Raw genomic sequence first — 25,529 nt, forward strand, 5'->3', positions numbered from 1 at the left:
GCTTTTCCTACGGCTGCTGTTCCTGTCACAGATCTGAAGCCTTTCTTACGAAAGAAACTGCGACAACACTGGTAACGCATGTGGAACGCTGAAACAAATAATAAACTGCACGTTATAAAGCCGCAGTTAGGCTTCTGGCCCTCCCCAACAAAATCAAGGTGAACAGATGTCCTATTCTGTCGCCTCAGAATAGGGCACACATTTGGTACCCACAATTTTCTGCTTACTGGAAATGAGCCGCCAACCTGTGGTCGATGTGGTGACAGGCTGACCGTCGTCCACGTCCTCTTGGAGTGTTGGAAAGCCAAATCTGAAAGAAACATTTTCCTCTTGCATATCATTATTGCGTCCCTCTTCACCCAGCTATGTTTCTTGGTAAAGAACCGTTTTTTAACACCAAAGTACTCCTCAAATTTTTAAATGATGTTGTCTTACATGTTATAAGCCCATTAAATTCGTAGTGCATCCTCTTTCCAGAAGATGCCGCTGTGATAATTGTTTTGTATAGCACATGCCTCTAGGCCCTTGTGGCTCAAGGGCCCTAACGAGGCAGTGGTGCTCTAGTCAATTTTAAAATCTTATACATTCTTATATGGTATCGTTATTTCGCAACGCACCTTAATTCTCATAGTACACGTCTTTTGTCATTGCCATAATCTTGTTACACACAGACTTTATGCACATTAGAGCGACCATTTTTTAAGGCCCCTTTACAGCCACGTCACATCAACTTCATAGAAGTCGCAACTCCACTGCAAACTCATGAACACTGACTTGGCACTCTTTGGCCATACCTGGCCTTTGCGCCAATAAACACATACATTCATTCATATGCTTCACCGCAATGCAGTCTGTATGCTTTGCCGTTTAACATGGCTGTACTGCTGAGAAGGTGGTTTGAAACGACAACGGCATTTTTGGGGGGCTCGAATATATTGAATAGTAAAAGTGTCTTTCGAATCAAATGCTAACATGTTTAAATTGACTATACGAATTTTCGAATATTCGCGCACTTCTGTAGGAAGTAACTTTTGCAAAACCCTTGTAAACATTTTAACAATTTCACCTATACTTTAAATTTATATATCAAATTTAGCTGCTTGAGAAGCTTTAACAGATGCAGTTTAGAGAACTCTGGCACCTGCTTTTGGTGCAGAGTTACGGATTTGTAAATTTTGTGTTTCCATTCTTTGAAGACAGCAATTTTTGTGAATTTCCAAATTTTTTTTGGAAATAAATCAAAATTCTGCTTCCTAGAGTCACTAGAGTTTAAGCTTCTCTCTCAAATGCAACACATTTCATTTAGATTAATCCAGTGACTGTCAAATAATAGCATTTGTGTGTGTTACACGTATTTGAATAAGGCAATCAGAGTCAGCCTTGAGGTAAAGCTTTCTCCCAATGTAGTCTTTCTGTTGTTTGTTGAGGCAGAAGAGGGGGAAAAAAAGTGACAAATTTTCGCCATGCTGTTGAGAAAGTAGAGTCGGCATTACCTACAAAATGAGCAGCTATGCCTCTCGGGAACCTGACGTGGGAAATCGACTCACAGTGCTTTCTCACCCTTCACCCTTTCCCAGCTTCCCATGATGCTTAGCGCCAAGGGCAACAGCAACGTGCTGGAGAACTTCCGCATCAAGCACAGCCTGGTGCTCAAGACTCTTGCAGAGGAGCCAAGCGCGAGCGAGACCAACCTGTTCACCGGCCTCCTGGCCAAAGCCGAGGGTGGGGGCACCCTTTCCCGCAGTGCCGGGGCCAAGATGGCTGCCCGCCTAGGGCTTGGCTCTTCGGCAAGCACAACCATCCCTGGCAAGCTGGTGAGTTTGCACAGTAGACTTCCATTAATGCAACTCCGGTTAATTCGACTTGACCAAAGGTCCCAGCCTGCGTCCGTGCAAATCTATGGACCCAAACATTTCTTATTTTGATCCTAAAATTGGCCTTCGTCGGATAATTCGAACTTGACTAGTCAGTACGCATGCGTTCGACCCCTATGGTGATCCCAGTAGCGTCTGCTTTAGTGGCAGCGTCGTTTTCGGCCGGTTTGTATATATTCGGCGTGCCCTAGGAAAATTTTCAAGCAGTTACCTTTGCTCACAATGAATTATTACAGTATTTACCAGATCCTAACGCGCACTCTTTTTTTTTTTCCTGAAGAAATTGAACCGTTAACTGCAGTCATGGGATTGTGTACTTTGCCGCAAAATACAGCGGTACAGGGACGAAGCTGACCTTAAAAACCATGCGTCAAAGCTGATTAAAAAATAAAAATGACCGCCATTGTGCAACATATACAGACACTTGCTAATTTTTCTTGCCAAAAAGTCGGATGTGTTTTAGATTTCTACTTTGTTTAGGAGCTTTAATGTCGTTTCTACATTAGTGTTCTATTTTGGGCACATGGAAACTGGTCGCGCATTTTATTTGGCAACGTGTTAGACTCGGACAATGCTCCATAATGAATTGGCTTTGTGTTTTGTCGTTCTTTTTTTCTACGTCTTGTTTAATTCGACCCTCCGGATAATTCGATTAATTTCGTTGGTCCTATGAGGGTTGAATTGACGGAAGTTGACTATAAAATGCCTGTGGATCATTTGTGTGCTGCACAACTAATGTTATCGTTCAGCCTTTTAAGGAGACACCAAAATTTTAGAAGAGGATGTTTATTTTTTATTGAAATGTGCAAAATACACCTACAACAAGGATATCCAACATGAAAAGAAAGAAAATACATTTCACAGAAATCTTTTCAGTAATAGGTTTGTTGCCAGTGGGCAACACTAGGCAGTTCACTGGAAGCGAGCTTCACCCCAAGCCACCTATAGCTTCATGTGGAATTTGTTGACAGTTTTTGTCAGATGTGAAGCAGAGGTGTAACAAAGCATTTCCTCTACTTTACTTGTGGGATACAACTGCCACCAGGGTTCTTGACTCGGTCTTTCTTCTTCGCTTCGCTCTCAAAAGAAAGTGAGTCGTGTGACAAACTTCTTCTTCATCCTCCGTTCCTGCTTTAACCGTACAAATGACACTTACAACCTGTCATTTAGGGTTGGCTGAAGACATTCAGCAGAAACTCCATACCAAAAGTCAAAACTTGGCAAGAAAAAATATTCTTTTTGGGTTCATTATCGTAAGCATCACTCGTTCATAAATGGTTAACCTGTGTGCTTGCTCTCTTCCGTAGGAGCCTCAGACAGAAATGCAGCGGGTGTTTGTGCGCTCCAGCTATCCTGTGGAATTTGTCTACACTGTCGCGGAGGACTATGCATCCTCCGACATTCTGGACATCAACCTCCACACTGGCGACGTTGTTGGCGTGGTCAAGCAGCAGGACCCCATGGGCAACCCCGAACGGTGGTTCGTCGATAATGGAGGTGAACACATAGATCATTTGATTGATTGATTGATTGATTGATTGATTGAACACATTGATGCATAAATAAGTAATTCCATACAAGGTTCCTTGCTATGGACAAGCTGGGTTCGTCCATGCGTTCCTGGGAAATACAGCCACGAATGAACTCGCCTAAAAGTGATGGTACTTCTCGTATTCTAGCCATGCCGGACGAGCTAGTTTCATGTCACTAATTTGTTGTGGTTCTGGTAGATAACGGCACACAATTTGTGAGACAGCACAGCGCAAGCAGGAGCAAGTTTATTCTGGTGAAGGAAGTAAAACGTGTTGGCGACTAGGGTCCTTTAAACTAATTTGGCCATTCTTGGTCTCAATTGGAGATGATGGCGAGGCACCCAGAAGGGGTTGAAATTACGATTATTATTGTTATCACCATCATAGCATACTGAATCTACTCCAGGACGAAAATATCTCCCAGACCATATTTTTCTTCAAGAGATGCTAGAGGTGAATCGGGCATTAGTGTCTACAGCATTTGCAAGAATGGCGGTTCAGCCAGTATGGCTTCATGCTTGTGGCCTCAACAGCCTTTGTGGCTTTCATTTTCAACAAAACATGGTTATAGATATGCAGTGATTGTGTATGCACAGAATCTTATTGCTTTCACGTGTTTACAAAACATTGTGTGCTTGGAAATTAGATTGAGTATAATAAATGAACACCACAAGAATGTCTGAAGTCATCAGCACAAAGATTAGGCAAATGCATGGCACTGGCCATCATTGCCACGGCAGCTCAGTAACTGCGGCACCACCAGAGATTCCTTTGGTAGTTCTTATAGGAAACTATGTATCCCAGAGATCTCAATTTAACCCTGTCCGATGTCATTTGAACCTAGCGTATGTTTGTATATTTTTAACCTCATCGCTACTTCTAGTGCCCTGTCATTCTGTCATACCGTACTGTGTCAGTACCCTGTCATAGCCTTCCCTTGGAATCTGTTCTGGTAATTGTAGAGGCCATGGTTATTCTGACCTATGCGTTACATACCTGCCAACTCTTTCTTTCTCCTGATTTCTACTCAAATATCAGCTACCTGCATTTGCCAATTCGTGCTGCTTACACTGAGCATTGTCGACATATGTTATGCTGGGGTATGCCTGTCCTCTGTTATATAGAGTTATTGCTTTTTACGTGTTTCATTTTATTGTTGCTCTTAAAGGGACACTAAAGGCAAATACTAAGTCAATGTATACTGTTTAAATACCATTCCAGAAACCTCGCAACGCTTGTTACGTACCAAGAAAACACCCAATTTACAAGAAAATGGCATCTGAAGGGTCCAAATACCTTTATTGCAATTAAAATCTTCCGCCACCCAATTGGGGAATGGCGACATTGCATACACCATCACCGGCCTTTGCTGCTGTCGGCGATTGGAACTACGCCTGACAGATGGCGGTACGGTTTTGCGCACAAAACGCGAGGCCATAGAGAAACCGAACCAATGCAGAGCGGTGGATTCGCTGCTGCAGCTGCTTTTAGTCAAGTGGCGTGGACAGTTCGGGCATCCCATGACATCACATGGAAGTAAAATTATCTGCTACTTTCAGTTTGTGCAAGCATTGCAAGCCAGCAAAACTAGCGCAGCGTTACGTAGTAACAGTACAACTGAAAAGTGAAAGTGGGGGTGGCCTAGAGTCAAGCGAAAATGAAACCTTTCGATCACCCACATCGTTGTCAAGGCTAGTGTCAGTAAGTTCTTTTTTCTAAAAACGAAATAGATCTGGACAAATAGCATTTTCTTTTGTCTTATGCAATATAATGATGTTTTTATAACGAGTGGTTGAGTATTAGTGACAATATAAATGAGGAGTGCCTTCGTCATCGGGCAAGTACTTGAATGTCCCGGCGGAGTCTCCAACCGTGTCCTGCATTTACCTCAATTTCTCTATTACAGTGAAACCTCGTTTAACCGTAGTTGGCCGGAGCTCGGAAAAAGTATGTACTAAACGGTAGTACTGTTTAACCGAATAGCATGAGATCGCCCACTTACCTGTCGAAAACAGAACTCAGAGAGAGTGCGAAGAAAAGGGAAAAAACATGCAGTATTTATTCACTTCGCGCGACAAAAGTGTTATTTTAGCTTGATGCCACGGCGGCCTAGCACGACGACGACAGTGGCCTCAAACTTACTGAAACTGCGTGCCAGCTCCCTCTTCTCGGAAAACACTCGCATGGCAGATTCCTCGTTGGCGTTACGTATTCTCCGTGCACGTGCGCAGTAGTACTGCAGAAGTCCCGGGGGCACCTTTTTTATTGCTGGGTGCCGGAGTTTAGAATACTTTTAATTTGGAATAGAGTTACGTTATCGCGCCCTGTTCTCGTCGCGACGATTACATTCATGAGGCTGACGTAACGCGCAGCTTATGCCACTGTCGGGCCTGAATCGCCTGTGCTGTCACTTTCCGTGTCGTCCTCATCACTGTCGCTGGTCGACACTTCGGCAACAACACAGGCAACGATGGCGAAAAGTCTAACCTCGTAGCCGGCATGTCTTCGCGGTCGCAGCAGCGCTACCGAACAACTTCTTCGCATTCCAAATGCCACACAGTGTAGTCAACAGCAGATCCCTGTTGTGTGCCAGCACCGACTTTCTGTTGAATTCTGTTGTCCTATGCCTGTGTACCTGCAAGCTGCCTCCTGCAAGTATAAAATGTAAAAATTTTTGTATAGACACTGAGCTGCCAGTGAACCAGTTGGTAAGTTGTCATTGATTGATTGGCTTTGCAGCAACCAAAGGTTTTGTGGCGGCCAAGTTCCTGCGACCGCTGCACCGGCCGCAGGGGCGCCCCGATGCGCACCTGCGTGTGTCCCCGCAGCCGCCAGCGGCAGTTGGGTACGACCCACCACCGCCATACAGTGCCACCGACCCCCTGAGGCCACGAACCCCAACACAGGTGTCGCGAGCAAGTCCAAGCCCACAGCCTGCAGAAGAAAGGTGAGCATCAGATGCAGGGGAAACCCCAACGTACACCGCAACCAACTTAAAATGTTTGCCGGGCATTCACAATATACAGATGTCATGCTGAGCTTCACTCATCTGCTGCAAAGCATGCCGGTAGTATCTAGTAGTCATTAGCGGGCTGAAGGGTGACTGTGGTAAAAAGCATGTACTGTTCTACCATGACAACCAGCCTAGCCTTCGAGATCAATAGGCAGGGAGATTTTTAAAAATTCACCGACAATTACGATACTCCCTAAACAAAATTTGAGCACAGCTATATACGGGTTTTCATTCTGCGATGCATTCGCTGGTGTGGACAATCTGTCTCGTGTGGCACGATGCAAACGGAGCGAAGTGTGGCGCCATTCCTTTGCTAATTGTGAGATTGTGAAAGCCAGTGCGTGGGTGACACGTGGCCGGGATTCACAGCAGCCACCGCTGACAGAACTCCGCTAATGCAGCAGTTTGTTTTCATATATGGTATCGGTAGCGTCACTGGCGAACAGACGATGTGCGCTACTATGGAGCCATGTTGTAGCGGTCGTTGCTGCAAAGCCTCTCGTGTGTGGCACTACGCATTTCTTCTCACCCTTTCACCATACCCTTTTCCTCTTCCTCTGGTTTCCGCCTCATGGTTCCGCTGCACCCTCCTCGTCTGCTTTCCTCCTTGTCCTCTCTTTGCTATCCCTGTTTTCGTCCCCCCCTGTGCTCCACGTTCGCTCTTTCATCCTTCGCTGTGCCCGTTCGCTCGCTTACGTGGGACGCCAATGCCGGTGCTTGCCGCAGGAATGGCCACCTAAGAGCTGTGCTCTAAAAAAACATTCTCTAATAAGATCGGAGTTGAGGACAAGCAACCCTCAACTTCCCCCTTTGATCTCCTGGAAGGACTCAAAATAATGCTGTCCTCAACATAGCTCTCAATATTGCCTTGAACCCAAGTGGGGCGGAAAATCAGTGAGCACTACTCTCATCACAGTGTTGGCAGGGCTGCTGTGTGTGAGTGCGTGAAATCCATCTACTCATTACAAAGGGAAGTCAGCACATCTTCAGTTGCCTTGGCTAGCAAACAGACTGTCTATCTTTATGTTGAACCCGCCGCGGTTGCTTAGTGGCTATGGTGTCGTGCTGCTAAGCACAAGGTTGCGGGTTCTAATCTTGACCACGGTAACCGCATTTCGACTGGGGAGAAATGCGAAAACACCCATACACTTGGACTTAGGTGCACGTTAAAGGACACCAAGTGGTCCAAATTTCCAGAGTCCACCACTACGGTGTGCCTCATAGTCAGATCATGGTTCAATCGGATCGTGGCTCCTAAAACCTCATAATTTAAATTTTTCTCTTTATGTTGAATGAAAGAGTGCTCTCCTTTGCTCATGTAGTTTTTGTTTAGGCTGGTGTGTTGTATTTCTCTCGCATTGGCCTGACTCCTCTGCTTCTTGAATGTTTATACCGGGGTTTCATAAAAACAGCTGTGTAATACTTTGTACTAGTTAGTGCTGTCTCATCTGCTATTTTTTGTCCTCTCTATTTTTCTTTTACAATGAAGCTGTTAAGGGTTAGTTCCTCCAGGATTGTGTCCATGTGTACACACAAACTCCCTATACGTGGGCCGATCCCGAAAATAGTGTAATGCCGGGCCGATCCGCGGGGGAGGGGAAGCAGGCGTTAAACGCTCCCCATACATGCGGCGATCCCGAAGATTGTGCATTGTCGGGTCGACCCACGGCGGAAGTGCAGTTCGCCATTAAGGGGCTCACACAGCTTCGCTGCTCATCCTTCCTCACAGAGTGGAAGCGCACTGAGTTTTTTGCAATTTTTTCATCATGCAGCCATACCAACAAGATCAAATTTAGATTACATTGCAGTGTAACCAGTAGCAAGGCAGAATTTGTGAACTTTAGGAGGATGAAGTGGGCAAGTTGGAAGTGATCCATCATAAGCAATGCTTATATGGGCAATCAAGATTTTAAAAAAGCACAGGATGCTTTCTTCAAGCATGCAGATCCACACCATAAGTATTATCCCCTAAAATAATAGCTTGAAAGTTAGTCACTTTGCACCTTAATTAAGTTAGTGAGTTTCATACAAGTTCTCATGGCCTACAACAAAAATAGTATGCTGCCCATTAGGATGACCTCTTTACCTCTACTTCACTGTTTCTTTAAGGACCACCCAAGGTATTCGATGAAACATCCATTACATTTTGCCACTGTGGCTTGTTTCCAATCTGTGCCTTCATCATAAATTGCAGGAAACCATACACATATGCTGAAATATCACGGCCGCTGACACCAAGTGGAGGTGGTGCAGGCCAAGCCACCGTGACAAGTCACCTGCCAAGCCAAGCCATCAACTCAAGTGGCTATAACCTGAGTTACTCTAATTCCTTGTCTCCATCGTCAGCTGCCAATGTTCCAAATGGGTCTGTCTCCAGTGGACTGCCATCGTCTTCCGTGGTACCTTCAGTTGTCTCCCCTTCATCTGCTGGCTCGTCACCTGGCAATCAACGTCGAAGCTCACTAGGGCAGATGGCAGCGAGTCATGGCAGGCCCACCAACGCCACCACGAGAACAGTTGCTGGAAGTGCAGAGAAGGGCGGCGATGTGACGAGCTACAACTACTCGTTTGCAACCAACCAGGCGGAGCGTCACACCTACGAGGAGATTCCGGAAGAGAACGGCCCCTCCATTGGGTCACCGATTCGAGAGCCGGAGACCACAGGCTCTCGGTATGCCAACCTTGAGTTCGACCCGCTCTCTGAGGGTGGAACCAAGGCACCAGGTGCGGCGCCTCCACTGCAGAAACAGGGGGAAGCAGCTGAAACGAAAACAGCAGATGTGGGCTCTCGCTACGGAAACCTTGATGCTTTGGGAGCATCTGCAGTGGGCAGCCCTCCTATTGTCAATGAGGTAAGACCCGTGTTTTTTTTTTTCTTTCTTTTTTATGCAGAGCTGTCCTATGTCTCGGATTTTGTGTAACTACCTGTTGAAATCTCTAATGGAACTTGCATCACTACTGCTGGCACACAGTTTAACACTTTCATGATTGTGCCTGTTCCGATCGATAGCATGCTATCGACGGCTACAAATTCACATTTTTCTGCTCTCCAATCGCTTCTGGACAGCTAGCGCCATCTAATGGCTTAAAAAGAAACTATTTTATCAGTTCGTTTTCTTTTTTTTTTTCACTTTTCTACCGTGTGGGTATCTTTAAAGTGCCATTGTAGTTGGGGTGAAGAGCGCTTTTTCGAAGATGTAGTTGACATCACACCCTGCTGCGCCACGGAAATGGTGAATTTCGACAGACTTCGATGCGTCTGGGCTCGAATTTCCAGATGATGGTAGCAGCACAGACTGGGAAGACGACTTCGATTTGTCAGACTTTAGTACAGACAGTGAAAGTGCGTCAAACCGCCTCAGAAAATCAACGGGCACCTGCCTGTGATTTTCGCTTTCTTCTCGGACCGTTTCATCGCTGCTGCGCATTGATTTAAGTATATGCGGCATGTTCTAAAGGTTACAGTTCTTATCTGCAGGGTCTCAGCATCACTTGGGTGGGACCAAATGACGGAATTAACGGCCAGTGGCTGCGCAGGAAGTGGAGCTTTGTGCATGAAGATGGCTGGGAGTGGACTTTGGTATCACGCTTAGGAGAGCTGCGTGGAGGTTCACTAGGGCTAATGTTTTTCTATGTGCCTAAGAAATTTTGTACATACAGACCTTATATTTGCAGGATGATTGCATAGGGCTCCTATGTTCAAATGTATATTTCGAATGTTTTTTTATGTTCATTTTGTGCAAAGCACCATTGATGTTTTCAGAGATTATTTTCATTTTTGTTACAATGTTCTTCTCTTAATAATCTTTTTCGTACTATTTTTTATTAATACCGTTGGAAAGGTAATTCCTTCCTCTACAATTTTATACCATACACTATTACATCAAGCATTTTCTGTGGCAAGAAAAAGGATATTTCATAGACCACCCAAAAACTACAGATTTTCCCGTGGTCACGGAAGTGTTGAAATGAAGTGGTGTACTGCAAGCTGCTTCTCAGATGTGCTGATTTTAGTGCCATTGTTGTGGAGCAGGTAATATGAATATAGTCAACATTTGCCATTTCTTTATGTTTTGCCCTCTCGCCATGCCTGCTGACCTTTTTATCTTTGCCGTTTCTTTGCTTTTAGTTGTGGTCTTGCGTGGGGCTTTGTTCTTTAATGCAGGGTTGTTTTACAGCAAGGCTTTACACCAGCATTTTGTTGAGACAGAGCAGAATGATTATCACTGCTATTGTGTGTTTTAATTGCAGTGATCTTTTATCTTGGCACACTCAGTTTGCCTTGGGTATCTTGAGAATGCTTGTCAAAAGCACTGCTCTTGCACTTATCTACATTAGACTGTGTACTCATATATTCCTACGCTTTCTTTTTGATGAGTTTGCTTGATCAGTTGCCAAGCGTGATAATCTTAGAATACATTAACAGAATAACTTCAACGTGCATGCACGAAGAAATAGTTGACTTCGTCCATTTGATCATGGGCGAAGTCAACGGCACCCATTGGCACTCATTGGCACCCATTGGCATCCATTTATCATGGGTGCTGATTTTGTTGCGGTGCCCTCACTGGAAACAATCTTCTGAACAGGCATGTGACAAAACTGATGGCATTAAGTGCTTTCTGTTTATGCTAGCAATCCAAAGCCAACGCGTGTCTGCAGTCACAGCGGCGTAGTCCACAGGGTCGTCGCGACTGAAGATGCACTTCATATTCACTTCCGAAAGTTATTTTTGCAGCTGAATAGAGCACAGTGGTAGCCCATTGACCTTGAGTCATCTCACATCGCAGCAATCACGGATGGAACACAATAAACCTATTGCAACTCAGCACACCCACGAGCGATTTGGCAGAAAATAGGCAATCAAATAATGAGCACACTGAGGAATTTTACTGCATGTGAACCATGACAAGCTAGTGCTTCAAAGTGATTGGATTGGCAAATAAAGAGTAAAGCCTACACGACACTGAACCTGCTTTAATTTAGAACCGGAAAGTTCGGGCTGCTAGGAATACATTTAAGCCCAGCTTCTAGTACAAGCACCTTATACGCTGCTGAAACAGTTTGGACTGGGCTTAGTGAGCTCCTAAAGCACTTAAATGTCTTGCGAAGCTGTGGCCAAAGCTTCATCTCATCTACCTAGTCACTGTCAACAATATCCTCTGAAACAGAGCTTTGCTGAACCACCCCACATCATGATATTATCCAATATAAACATGGAAGCTATGGACGCAACACCACATTATCAAACATGGCTGCACCCAAGGGATTATTGGGGAAAAATGTCTATAGAAGGAACGCCTACGGAACACTTCCATAGTTTGTGAAGCGTGACACATCTACTGCACCATAACAAAAGTTTAAATCATCCCATGCGCATTGCAGTAGCTGTTACAAAAGTTTGTGCAAAATTGCAGTCTGTATTAAAAAAGACATACAGTTTCTACGGCTCAAAGAAATTTCTGACGTTATAACAGGGGAACACTTAAGAATCCCAGAGAGCGTGATGCCCAAAGAAATACGGAAATACAAGAATGCTCCATTCACCTGTTCAGATATTGAGTGCTTGTTTTCATCCTATACAACCTTATTGTGAGTGAGAATAGGTACAAGCTTGGACTTCCAAACCTAGGGATGATGATTATATGTTACTGTGATAGATATTAAGAAGACTCCTAAACATACAATGTTCATACTCCTTTTCTTAATGGAACATTTCTTCACTTCAATTCATTAAGCACATATTTTAGCTTCTGTCATTCATAGTTCAGTGGCTTTCTTGGTATATTTCTTGGCTAACAAATTTACACTACCTGCTCATTGTGTCAAAATAGACGTATTAAACATCTTGGTTGCAGTAGGCAGTTTGACAGAAAAGCTGCCTCTCATGTGCACAACAAAGCCATGATAGTTGAGGGCTTCAAAATATGGTTGCTACCTCACGAGTAAATGCTACTTCAGATTACTTATCATGAAACTAGGCAGCGAAAACAAGATGAGGTTTGTAAACAACCTTCAGTGCCTGTTTTGGCCCTACTGGTGCGAGGCTTTGGATGTGGAACCTAAAACCCATATCTTCAATGCCTAAATGTCTGGCCTCTAGTGAACAGGCATGCTGCATGACATGGTTACTGCAAGGATATATAATCGCAGGGGGTACCTATGCATGACAAAATTTGGAATCTAAAACCTTGACGTTTTCTTTTCACGCAGTACTTCTATGCGCTGTACCCGTTTTCGGCAGCTGGTGCTCACCAGCTCAGTGTGGCCCAGGGACAGGTGTTGCTGGTGATCCACCAGTGTGACCTGCATGCAAACCCTGAGTGGTGGTTTGTCCAGGATCGTCATGGCAACCAGGGATATGTGCCTGGAAACTACCTGCACCATTACACACTGTGACGTCATTGCTAGAGACGACAGTAGCTGGCCACCACTCCCAGTTACACCTCACCGATGTCGATATGAACTCTCCCCATGAGGACGAACTGTGGCTTCTCAGTTCCCGTGTGTATCAGTTTTGAAAGTGTAGCCTCACGGACATCACTGACAACTTGTGCTGCAGCTTATTCCCCTGACGCAGCTCTTTTCAGTAGTCATCTGCTACTGTAACATGTGACCTGAGTTGTACTGTTGACATCCTCAGTTGTTGATCCGTCTGCAAAACATTACTGGTGTCGTCTTGTCATTGTCCTACACTCCTTAGCACCAGAGCTGGAACAAGGAGACAGAGGCTCAAGAAAGGGCTGGAACTCCTGGTTTACCACTTTCCACACCACAATCCTCATCTAGTGCTTTTTTCTTCACTGACCGGTGTGTTTCCTTCATGTGATCCAAGCCTTGCATTGGGGTGTTCCAGTCAAAGGTGTTGCAAGTCCACTGCAGCTACTGGTATGCTTTGTCAGCCTACACTTACTTGTGGATGGACATGCACCCTGTGTTCAATCCTAGCGATGACAACTGTCTGCACATTTTCACTGGTGGAGCTTGCTGTAGGCCTGTGACACTTGTTTCACGTGAACAAAGCTGCTTAAGCCATCCAGACTCACACTTTGTGTGCAGCTACGTTGTGTGTTGCAGCTTCCAAGACTTCGGTCGCGACTCAATGGGTGCCTCATCTTCTGACGTCGCCCACTGACTCTTTTTGCCGTCAGCTCGTGATTTGCTTCCACTGCCAAAGTCTGCCAGCTTACACACATACAATATTCTTTTTTAGCTCCAGGAAGCTGGGGCACATCATGATGATCGAATTTTCTATGGTAACTTCTTCACTGCAATTTATCATTACTGTAACAGAAAAGCTTCTGTGCATTAAAGAAATAATGCTTTTTTTAAATGTTCATCACGCCTCAAAAATTAAGCAGTTACAAAAAAGCTTTCACAAGTGAAGTGGACAAACCGCAACTATATGCTGTGCTTAGCAGTTACTGGCAGCTTGTGTTGTACTAAGTGTTCCTGTGACACTGTTTCTGTGGAGGCAAATTGATTTCACCATTGTATGCTACCCGCTCAATTTGTGCTTTGTCATCTGCCAATTCATTTGTGAGGAATATTGCTTCGAATGACTATAAGTCACTTATTTGCTTTCAAAGCTTCATCTAGTTGTTAGAAAACTGCATTTCTTATCACTAACTTTGACTCAAAGTATTATTTCAGGGCTGATATCGAACGCCTAAACTGAGACGAGCACTTAGTTTTAAATCAAGTGATAACCGTACCAGATTATTGCTCACTTCAGACATTGATATAGGGCTTGCGCTGGCAGTTTGTGATGAAGGAAGGACTTTCAGAAAAGCTAGAGATACTGCTTCTTTAGTTATTGACCAAAGCGCATTTTGTAATGGGATTTAGGGGCTGCACCTTTTATCTGCAGGATAACTCTTTGGATTTTGTCACTGATTATTAACACTGATCATTGTCATGTTTGAAGCAGGTACAAGGCACACTAAGGTGTCAAAACATTAAACGAAAACAGTTACAGAAAACCTAAGGCAAACAGTGAAATATTTTTCCTGTATCAGTTTGAGACGTTTCCACGCGCCACGTGACGTCACTGGTTGAGATTACACAAAGAGCTGATGGTGAAATGTACCAACAGTATGATCGGTAGAAGCAGGGTGCTAATTTAGGCTGCTGTCTGTGCATACTCGTAAAAAAAAAAAAGAAACCATGTTTACATGACATGAAGCAGACGACAGGACATGAAGCAAAGAACTAGACATGACAGCAGATGACAGGAAATGAAACTGTGCTCATGCTTGTTGTCTGCTTTGCGTACAACTGTAAGCATTGTTTTTATTTTTTAATCTTTTTCTCCAATGTATAGTGTGCTATAGTCAAAGGCTGTTGCAGTCTTGCGTTGCTCAGGGTCAATGATCAACCATATAAATGTTGTAGACTACCAACAAAAAGTGGCATAGAAGAAACAGCATAAAAATTTTTTGCCGTTCTGAATGTGGCATCAGCAGTGGAGCTTTCGGCTTTGTCATCAGAAATATCCACTTAGTTGAGGCCTGCAAGGGCTATTTGCAACTCCAGTTTCACACACATGACTGCTTAGTTAAGAGCTAAGCCTGGTGTTAACCTTTCAGTAGTGCCCAATATTTGGTGCTTCAGGATGTACAGTGCTCAACAGTTGAAACGGTATGGTTGGAGAGCATGGCTTGAAGCAACAAAACGACGGACACCAACCAAAAGAAGTGCTAAAAAAGGAATAAGTCTAAAAGATGTTTCGGCTTCCCTATGAAAGGCTTGTTCACAATGGGACGAAGGAGAGTTCACTGAAACTTATGTATACAAAAGGTCCTGGAAGTGTGGCTTCTGGCACTTTTTGCACCACTGTTTGGGCACTGGGATTACCGAGCTGATGTATTTTTGTATCACACAGAAGCGAGAGCCCTTGTGATGCATTGTGACTGCATCGAGCCCCTCAGTGAACACTGAGGGCTCACAGGTGGCTCGAAAACTGGAGGCTGCCGCACGGTCCAAGTACTATCGTGTTTCAATCCCTGAGCACTGTACAGGATGGCACAATACACAAAGAAAAGCCTAATTGGTAATAAAGGACTAAGAAATACCACAGAAGTGATAGTTCAAACATTTCTTGGCAATACTTACCAAATAGTCGTCGTTTTGAACAATCCGTTCTGTGGTACTTCATTGGTTTCTGGGCTAAAGTAAAGGAGAAACAATGCTCTGAAATGTAAACCAGGTGTTCTCTTTCATATAGGGCTCGCCTGTGAACTGAGGCTGTGATGCATATGAGTCGTACAGCTACACCATTTCAAGGTCAAAAAGTTGGCTCAAAGCATCACTAATGACATCTATTAGGCAACTGCACTAGTCTTAGCAGTGGTACAAATGGTACTTGATTGTTTTCTTGTCTTAGCGGTGATGTTTGGTTGTGATTTTGTTGGCAGCTGGTTTTGAGGCAGTTCTTTTTACGGTGCTGTGAGACTTGTAAGAGTGTTGCAAATGCGTATTTGTGGTGACATTGTCTTCTTCCTTTTCTTTCTTTTTTCATCTGGTGAGTTCTGAAGCTCATGGATTCTAAAAACCAGGAAAGCATCATTGTCAGTGTTATGCTTGCAGCTCACAAACTTTGAGAACTCTGGTTTAAAGTACTACATTCATTCCAGTGTCAGTTTGCACTTCACAATGCTTGGGTTATTTGAAGGATGTCTCGCGATGTACTGGTTTAGGAAGGGCCGAGGAGTTTGTGACCACTAGGCTGTGCGGTACTTCTGCACCATGTCTTGGTAATTTGTTTATCAGAACTGCTTTTAATGGCACCTTAAATCATTTTGGCCACAGTAGCTTGAATAAAAAATTGCGGCACCATTTCAATATGGGTGCAACGTATTGTGTTGTGTGTAGTAAACTATACAATGAAGTACTTAACCCTAGTTTGACCTTTAGTAAAGCAACAATTTCAAATTAGTGTTAGTGTAACATTTGCCAGATTTTTTTAGGATAACATTTCAGGTATGGCCCTGTAATGCTTTTTTGTTGGCAATCTTTGTGTTGCAGTTCCTACTGCACTTAGATTTAAGTCTAGAATCAAAGATAAAGGCAAGCACATGGATTCTTCATCCTTGTATATAGGACTACTGGCCTCCATGATAAGCCCAAAAATAAATTTGTTCATTCAGCGTGGTTATGTCAACTCATGTACAGTATAAGGTCAATTTCATATTCATGCAGTTGTACATTAAACTTGTAGATAGAATTGCCCCTTTCTCGTTCTGTAGCTTCTTCTGGCCAGCTCGGCTTGTTTCTTCCTCTCCTTGTTGCGCTGTAATAATTTTAGAATACAATACCAACTCACCCAATCCTGAGCACTAGTGCCCCTTTAAGTCTGTCTTTTGCTTTGCAAGCGTTGGTAGATGGACGTGACTGTAATTTATCTTGTTGGAATTGCTTTCACTTGTTTGATGATCAAATTTGTAGGAGCCCAGGCACTTCCGCCACTAAACACCACACATTCATTCAAATTTGTAGGAGCACTGATGGACGGATGAATAGCTTTGTCTTTGGCAAGTATACTTCGCACACAGCTTGTACCAAAAGTGCAGAAACTATTGTTCATAGGCAACAAGCTCTATATTGTCACATTGCCACACAACAGTGCAGTCCCTGGGTACCTCCCAATATAAGTTCTAAGATCAACTGCAGATAGCAGAATGGATTCAAAGTAACTGGTACCTTCAACTGGCAGCACATAACACGCGACCACCTGTGTTTTCTGTTTTTCTCACTCGTAATGTCACATCGTTGCAACATAACTACCTTTACAATGAAGTGCTTTATGATAAGATAACTTGTGCAACTGCGAGTCATGGTGACAGCTTTTAGTGATCGGAAAGGTAGCTCATAATAATCAGGCACATCGTGATGTAAACCACGATCTACATAATTGTATTGGGACAAATGTATGAGTGGAAACTGTGTTGTTGTTTGTATAAAGCATGCGAGGTTCAAATACTGAGACATGGGTGCACATTGTCTTTAGTGGAGCTGTATCTTTCCTTATATTTATGGATTTTTTTTTGAGGCTGCAAAGTTATTATACGGTGCTATTTGCCCACCTGAATCTTTTGCAAGGCGTTTGTGTTACACGGTTCTGCTTTATGTGTCATTGTGAAGAATCTGTTAAGCTAGTAGATGCTTCCACCATTCGTGTGTGTTCCACTACTTGGTTGAGTTTGCTAAATGTTGGTTATGATGGCAGCATGCAATGAAGACTGCAGTGCATGAAGAAAGAATCTGTGTAGATCAAGGTGCAGCTTTCTTTGTGCTGCCATCACAGTGAAACAGTCATGTGCACGCGAGACTTTCAGAAGGTATTTTGGAAGCACATAGCCATTGGCAGAGCCCATTCACTTCTTTTTTTTATTTTCCATTTTGCTCAGTTTTACTGTCTTTGTGAAAGTGTTCCAAAGCGGAATGCTGGAGCGAGTAAGGTGTACTGAAACCAAAATAAGACTGACATCAGGGCGACAAAGAGCTCTAGCTTGTGGTGACAATTTGCTAGCTTCCTCACAGTTCTGATAGTACAAGTTTTCCAGGGCGTGTGTTTGTGTTGCAGCTTCTATCATGCTAATCGAACATTGAGACAAATTTCGTCATTTACCACGAAGCCTTACTTGAGCCAAATGGAGGGCCAATTGCAGCTGCCAAAAGCGAATGGTAATATTTTATACATAGTCTCAGATTCTTTTTACTGAAGAGCGAAAATCACTTGTGATGTGAACTGACACCAGATGGCACTTAATAGTACACTTTCCCTGGCTTCAGTTTTTGTTAATACAATACTCATCTCTATTTTTTGGGAGTGCCGAATTTTCTATTTGCATTTAATGCCTTGTCACTCATGGTGCATTGAGTGTGCTGCGTTTATTAGGCATGAATTTGTACATGTGCTTTCAGCTTGCAATTTCCTTTTTCTTGACAAGATGACTATTCTGTCTGACTTGCTAATGGTTACGTACGTGTTACATACACCTTTATTCGGTGATACTTTCAACCCTTTTGAAATGTATAAACTTGGGTAATGACATAGAATTTCATAGTAAGCTTAGTATGAAACTGTATAGGTAATGATACACAAATCTAGATGTTAACTTCACTGCTTCCAAGGTCTGATGGTGACTTGTATACGGTGCATTAATATTGGATAAGATTACATTACAAAAGCTTCAATATATGCTCCGACATAAAAAGTTTGGTGTTGAAGTAGCATTTATGTTCTATACCTGTACATTGATGCATTTTTGGACAGGGCTGCAATAGCATTCTAGTGTTGCACATGCGTTCAAAATGTTCCACTTACATGTAGGTTGCAGATAAATATATATATAGATTTTACTTCCTCGTGTTAATGCTGTGATACTGGCACACTACCAGTTCTGTACTTCCCTGCGTCAGAATGGGGCATTATGTGGCTCCGAGGTAGCTATACTGTGGTTTATACGTGGATAAATATGTATCTTGTATATGAATGTACCAGCCTAATTGCCCGGTTGGTTCATGGTTAAAGCGAAGAGAGTTCGTTTTGTGACTTGTAAGCGCTTCAAAACAGATAACGTGAGTTGTCGAGCTAGCGACGCGCGACAAACTCTCCGGCGTGTGTTACGTAATCCAAGTGAAAGTCACAATTCAGTGAGTCTCAAAGTGAGGTTTTTAGTACTTATAGCGTTATAGTGGTTAGCCGTTAAGAATTCTATTTTTTTGAATTTGTTCGACGCTCCGTTCATTGTCATTCATGCAGAGTGCTTGACTGAGTTTTCCTTGCGTCACTTTCACCAACTCTTGTCATTCCTTTGGTTTTTGACTTTGTTGCGTTTGTTGACTGACATTGTTTTGCCTTGTTCAGCCTTTTCATTCTACGCCATTAAATGAAAATGCAGGTAGTTGTTTTCGTACTGAATGTAACGTTGATCTGAAACACTGATATTTAATAAACAGAGTTTGGAAAAATAGCGAAACTGGGGTTCGTCTGCTACGCGGTTATAGCTAAAGCGCGCCACATACGAAAAGACAGCGTCGATGGTGTGCTCTACATAAAGGTGAGCGTAAAGCACTAGCATTTATTTGAGCACTATTGCCAAGTTTGAATGCTGTAAGCAACTATTTGCAGTATTTTCACTCGGTTTTTGACCATCGTCTCCTAGCGTACGTCTGCGGAGGTGTGCGTCAGCTTTTGTATCACTCCGCCGTGGAGACTTCCCGCAACGCTCTGCCACAAATTATGCTCATTATATAACTTGCTACTAAAAATAAACTTCATTAAATTTATTTGTTGCTTGGAAGAAGGCGCAATCGTCTTACATATCATTGTGCACAGATAGGGAAAACTAGATTAGGGCCTACTTCTTGGGACGCGCAATATTTTGAAGCCGTGCTGCGTTTCCAACATGGTGGTTTTTCCGTGCGAGTGGTGTGCTTGTGAGATGAGTCCCATGTCCGGAAGAGAATATTTTACTTTGTTCTTGGTACAAACGCCCGAGTAAGTTTCACGAGGACCATCGCATAGCGGCGTCTTCCGAAAGGTCAGTGTTTCTTTCAACCGCGTACGACGTGTGTCGCGCTTTTTCGCGAGTTCGGTGGAGTTTCTAGGCCTAGCGCTTTGCTATCCGCACAGACGGCGTTCCTTGTAGGAACGGGCCGCTTTTGGCGTTCGGAACCTTCTCTTTTCCCGTCTCCGCGGCGCTAGTTCCAAACCGATGTTGACTTCTTCAACGGCGGAACAAGTGTCTCGATTGCGCCGAAGCCGTTTTTGAAAGCTCGGTAGCGCGCTGTGGAGTACAGAAAAAGCGTCAACTTCGCGATCGCGGTGGGTCTGCCCAACGTTGGGTCTGCCAGCATCAAAACGTAACCGATGTTCATTTGCCTGGTCGTCATCTTTGGGCAACTAATTACTACTGTTGGCAAGTTCGACGTGTACTTTCGTCACCGCGAAAAATGTTTCGTGAATACGGTTGTTTTCAGTAAACCGCGCGGTAGTCTTAAAACGCGAATGCTCCAACAGCTGAGACGCTCCGCTGTCGCGAAAGATGCGCCGGGATCGGTCAAGGCGACAGACGATTCGGTCGGTTCGGCGTCTCATCGGTCGCATTGCTACGGAACATCTTACTCCTGATTTGACCTTCTAGCGATGGCAATGTGTCAGAATGAGACCGTCTCTTACATAACGACGTCTATTCCTTTTTTCGACGCTGGGCTGGGTCCCCCGGACGGGCCGAGTCCTGCCCCAGTGAAAACGAGAGAAGGCCGCAGAAGGAGGGAGGGGGGGGGGAGGCTTTCGGGCATGCATGGCTTGGATCGGCCATTTTGTCCGTGTTTGTTGTGTGTGTATTGTTTTATTTTTCGTTCGTTCCTAGGCCGTTTACGTTGCGTGGCGTACGGTACTTCTGTGTTGCGTATCTGTCCCGCCCGCGAGCTTCTGCTAATCCACGTGTGCGTTTGTTTTGTTGCGTCGTGTGCGGAATTGGTTTATTGCTACCCCCCTCCAGAAAAAAAAAAAAAAAAAAAAGTCAGGCACGGCATCAGTGCCAAGGAGGGGGGTCCTTCGGGCTCTTCATTTCTTTCGGTTCGCTTCATTTGCTCCGCGAGCTGTTTTTTTTTTTTTTTTTTTTTTTTTTTTTCGAAGGCGATAGCCATGGGGGGCGCGTGAACAAGTGGTTTTGCGTTGTATGTATTCTGCCCTCGTGCCCGTATTGTGAGGTGTTGGGGGAACGGTGACACGGTCGTTCTTGTGCGATCTTTTTTTTTTTTTTGTGTGTGTGTGTGGTGTGTGTGTGTGTGAAAAAGCCTCCTCGTAAAACTCTCCTTTCGTAAATGAAGTACCCCTGCGCTGCCGCAGATGTGGTTTTTGTAGGTTCTTTGTGCATGTGTGTGCGTGCGCGTGCGTGCGTTTGCAAGGTTCGTTTGTTGTAGGTGGAAGCGGCGGTTCGAAGTTTGTGTGCACGCGTGGGGAGGCCCTAACAGACTTGCGGTTTTTCGGGTTTTTTTTTTTTTTTTTTTTTCATTCTGTTGTCAGGACACGTCGGTCGTAATGTCGCATCTTCTCCACCGCTTCCGCATGGCAAGCGTTCGAATCTGTTTTGAGAGTGCTGTGACGCTTTGAATACTTCGTCAGCAGGGACGGGACCACTTCTATTGGCGGGCGGAGAGGTGTGCGCCGAAGATAATTTTGTTTACTAAATGATGTTCGTTTTGTTTACTAAATGAGGGGCGCGCAAATTTTTCTTGGAAGAATTGCAAAGGCTAAATCAAAACGCCTAAAATTTCGTGTTCTCTCCCCCCCCCCCCCGCCCGTTTGATGGACAAGAAAGGGGGGGGGGGATGAAGGAGAAACGTTCTTTTCGGCCTGCGAAGGTCGGTTGTCGACCCTTTTCAAATTTCTTCTTCTCTTGCTTTCCCTCCGCTTTTGTGAATCTTCGCTTGTCGCATCTTCAGAGCTGGCCGAGATTTATCTCGGAAGACTTGTCTAATCCGCGCAAGGAGCCCTTTCCCGATCGTGCATGAGTATGCGCTCTACCAGTGGCGAAAGAGTCGGCTGTGGAATCTATCCATCAGTACGGTTGCTGCACGGATGTACGGATAAGGGGCCATCCTACCATCCTGTCGTGGATGATGTTAAGGCTTTGTTACTACTAGACTCCGTGAGGAGAAGGCAGGTGCAGCACCAGTAGTCAGGTCGCGCCGTGTGTGTGACGAGTCCGTGGCTGCCGCTATCGGAACAGCTACTCGTTCTATACGCAGTTTTGATTTGCGACTCGCTTCCCGCATCTGCTGCAACCCGCGTGGCCATGTTACCGGTGGCTGCAAGTTGTTTTTTGCTCCACAATCTCTTTTTTGCCTGTGGGGGTCTGCTGTTCCTTTGGAGCCGTGTTTCCATACAAGTGTATTGCACCACCTGCCGGGGTTGCTTACTGGCCGTGGTGTTGGGCCGCTAAGCACGAGTTCGCGGGATTAAATCCCGTGTAGTTTGATTTAGGTGCACGCTAGAGAACCCCAGGTGGTCCAAATTATTCTGGAGTCACTCACTATGGCCTACCTCATAATTAGATCGTGGTTTTGGCACGTGAAACCCCATAAATAAATGTTTGATTGTATTGCACCGATTATGGAGGTGAATTATCTTGATGAAGGGTATACGTCGTAGATTATTATGGCAGTACATCCTCGTGGCTAGATAGACCATGTTTAGGAAAGTGGGCGGGGTTGTGCAAGGAAATGCCAATTGCATTTAATAAATGTGGGGACGACATCTATCTCCCATCGGCTTCTACCTCTAAGCAGTTTGAGGGACCGCTGCCTGCATTAACGCCAGAAAGCCCAAACACCATGGCATTCCAATACATAAATGAAAATTGGAATAAATTTATCAGCATTATTTCTGGTCATTGAGACATTTGTACTATAACACAGCAAAATGTGTTTTGAGTTAAAAATTCTAACTAGTATAGTAAGTATGCGAAGGTTGTGGGTTCAATTCCCACATGTGGCAAGTTGTTTTTTCATTCACTTTAATTTCCATTAATCTATCGTTTCTTTATTTCATTTATTAAGCACAAGTAATTTTCCCTATGTTGTCCTTGGTGTCAGTGTTTGTTGGCTTCTTATGATATGACTAATAAAAATCGGGCCCCTCGGTTAACCCCCTTTCTTCTCGTTAGCTAGTATAGTAATTACTTAGTTTGCACAGACATCATTGCAGACATCATTGCCGCAAGGGAATAACAGGTTGAGAAGCGGCGTAAGCAAGAAACATGACCGCACGACAGGCACGTCTTGCATCGAATGTCAGAAATAACAGTGATCAATTGGGGAAAAGCAGTTGTCATCGAAAAACTGAACAGTGTGTGCGTGATAATACGGTGCACTGATGCCATCGTAGCCGCCATGTTTGGGTACTGGTGTAATGAGAGCTGCCTCCATGTCGTCACATCAAAACTATCTTTTGGATTATCCACAACTCAACCTTGCTAACAGCTTGTCAACATCGCTATGATTGGTTTTGCATTAAATCTCCCCACGCACAAGTCTGCAATCTGAGGTGTCATACTTGCCATATCGAAAAGGAAGGGTTGAGTTTTCTGGCATTAGTAAAAGAGGGCATTTAACTAAAATATAGTAAATGTTAAAAGTGGCTTCTACCGTTTAACAGCTGCAGTGCTGGACCACTGCCTGCTTTGAGAGAAAGCTTTTTGCCTCAAGCTCCTATCTGTATACATGGGAATTAAGAAATTATTTCGCTCGAAATTTGCTGAGCTGGTTTTGATGTTTGTTTCATTTACAAGACAAAATCTAAAACCTAGCTTCTTTCAGAAGCAGACTTTTCATTTATGTCCTCAATTTTCTTGTAAAAATTGTCAGAAATTGAAAAATTAAACTATACCCGCCGGGGTTGCTCAGTGGCTATGGTGTTGGGCTGCTGAACACGAGGTCGCGGGATCGAATTCTGGCCACGGCAGTTGCATTTCGATGGGGGCGAAATGCCAAAACACCGTGTGCTTAGATTTATGTGCATGTTAAAGAACCTCAGGTGGTCGAAATTTCCAGAGTCCTTCACTACGGCGGGCCTCATAATCAGAAAATGGTTTTGTCATGCTGACATACTTTTTCTTTCTTTATTTCTTTCTCTCTTTCTTTCTTTTCTTAATTTTTACATGTTCAGACTCTCAAAACCCTAGAAAAAAAGAGTACTGACTAGCATGACTTTGTCCTAGACAACTTAGTAGAGCACTTCTGCAATCCGGTTTTGGTATCCAGGATGTTGGCATGTCAAGATACATCGGTTTTCTTTGTTCCTGCTGCTGTTGTGGCTGCCGTGGACGAGCACACCTAGAAGAAACATGCGCAGCACTGTTGTTCTTTCATGAGCAACACCCCCATACCTAACCTTATTGCTACACGACATGAGCAAATCTTGCTGGGTCATGAGGTCGCAGTAATGTAATACCAACCTTGACATAAGAATATCTGTCTCCCAGCTATTGTGCTTGCCAAGTGTCAGTAGTTTTACGTTAAAGAAGCAGTGTGGTAGCATTTTTACAACTCTGTCATTCAGAGACTAAAAGAAGTTAAAATTCCGTATGCTGCGTATAATGGTACATATTAAGGATGACAAATTTGATATACACCATTGCTGGAATTAAACCAAGAGTTCCTGAATAGCATTTTTTTTTAAACTTGTGGTAGCAGTGTAACATAGCAAGCAAAAGAGCAGCAAAGAAGAAGTGTTCAGGGACTATTTATGCTGTTCTATAGCTGAGGTGTTCCATGGTGATGATTTAGGGAGTGCTGTGATTCCTGTCCAGGAGGAGGAGGAGGAGGATGCTGTGCACCATGGAGAAGCCCAGCCCAGGTGGGGGTGCCACGGGGGGCACGTGCACCTCAAGCGTGCCCAAGATCATGGTGTTCCGGCCCACCCTGGAGGAGATGCAGGACTTCTCCAAGTACCTCGAGCACATGGAGTCCATGGGGGCACACAAGGCCGGATTGGCCAAGGTGGGTGGTCTCTCTCTCTCTCTCTCTCACTACAAGGGGGCTGCTGCTGCCACACTCGTGCCTTATGCCCCTGTCACACAGGCACCTGCAAACTCCTTTTAACTCCATCGTCTTCATCTCGAGGGAGACGCACTCAGTGTCACACTGTCGCCTTCTGCTAAGGCAGTTTAAAGAAGTTTTCGATCAACGGAGATCGGCAACCTCCCTCGGCGGCTGAAGAGAATACTCTTACCCATGCTTGTTATAAAACTGATAATTTAATTATCACGGATAAAACACGGATACCTAGCCTCGGAACATTTAACATGCATCATGAGCTTGTTTCAGAGAATATTTATTTTTGTGTTGTTAGCAAGTCACGTGGCACAGGCTGTTAGCGGTGTTCACAGCATTTGAAGGTGCTTGTTCAAGAAATTTCTCGTGCCACCCCACTTTTTAATGGCTGGAGCTTGTGTGAATATGCGAAGTATCACAACTAACAAGGGGTACGATAACAAAAATAATCAGCCTTCACAACTTTATCTTTACTTTGCTGGTGAAAAAGAATAATTGACCAGACATTGGTTGCTGGCATTCCAAGTTATGACAGAGCTATAG

General features: G+C 44.2%; 2 protein-coding genes across 11 annotated transcripts in view; both read left to right on the forward strand.

The window, feature by feature from the left end:
* LOC126539222 (dynamin-binding protein-like) overlaps nucleotides 1–19,396 on the forward strand; it is a 56,401-nt gene extending 37,005 nt beyond the window's left edge. Inside the window, exons 19-23 of the mRNA XM_050185989.3 lie at nucleotides 1,578–1,814; nucleotides 3,182–3,371; nucleotides 6,146–6,353; nucleotides 8,614–9,271; nucleotides 12,633–19,396. Of these exons, the coding sequence (XP_050041946.1) occupies nucleotides 1,578–1,814; nucleotides 3,182–3,371; nucleotides 6,146–6,353; nucleotides 8,614–9,271; nucleotides 12,633–12,818 (1,479 nt within the window). The 3' untranslated portion in view covers nucleotides 12,819–19,396. The remainder of the gene's footprint in view (nucleotides 1–1,577; nucleotides 1,815–3,181; nucleotides 3,372–6,145; nucleotides 6,354–8,613; nucleotides 9,272–12,632) is intronic.
* Nucleotides 19,397–19,815: 419 nt separating this feature from the next.
* Nucleotides 19,816–25,529, forward strand: part of LOC126539215 (lysine-specific demethylase 4A-like) — a 58,815-nt gene continuing 53,101 nt past the window's right edge. For 7 of the 10 annotated variants that reach the window (XR_007601262.2, XM_055075259.1, XM_055075261.1 and 4 more), the window contains exons 1-2: nucleotides 19,816–19,966; nucleotides 24,746–24,932. Coding sequence is in view for 9 of the 10 variants with exons in the window: in XM_055075259.1 (XP_054931234.1) it covers nucleotides 24,759–24,932 (174 nt within the window). In the remaining variant the exon portion in view is untranslated. Of the gene's footprint in view, nucleotides 19,967–24,742; nucleotides 24,933–25,529 lie in introns of all 10 variants that reach the window. The other 3 variants (XM_050185968.3, XM_055075263.2, XM_055075260.1) reach the window with 2 other exon arrangements.

Source organism: Dermacentor andersoni, chromosome 11 (genome assembly GCF_023375885.2).
Source record: "Dermacentor andersoni chromosome 11, qqDerAnde1_hic_scaffold, whole genome shotgun sequence".
NCBI classification, from domain to species: Eukaryota; Metazoa; Arthropoda; class Arachnida; order Ixodida; family Ixodidae; genus Dermacentor; species Dermacentor andersoni.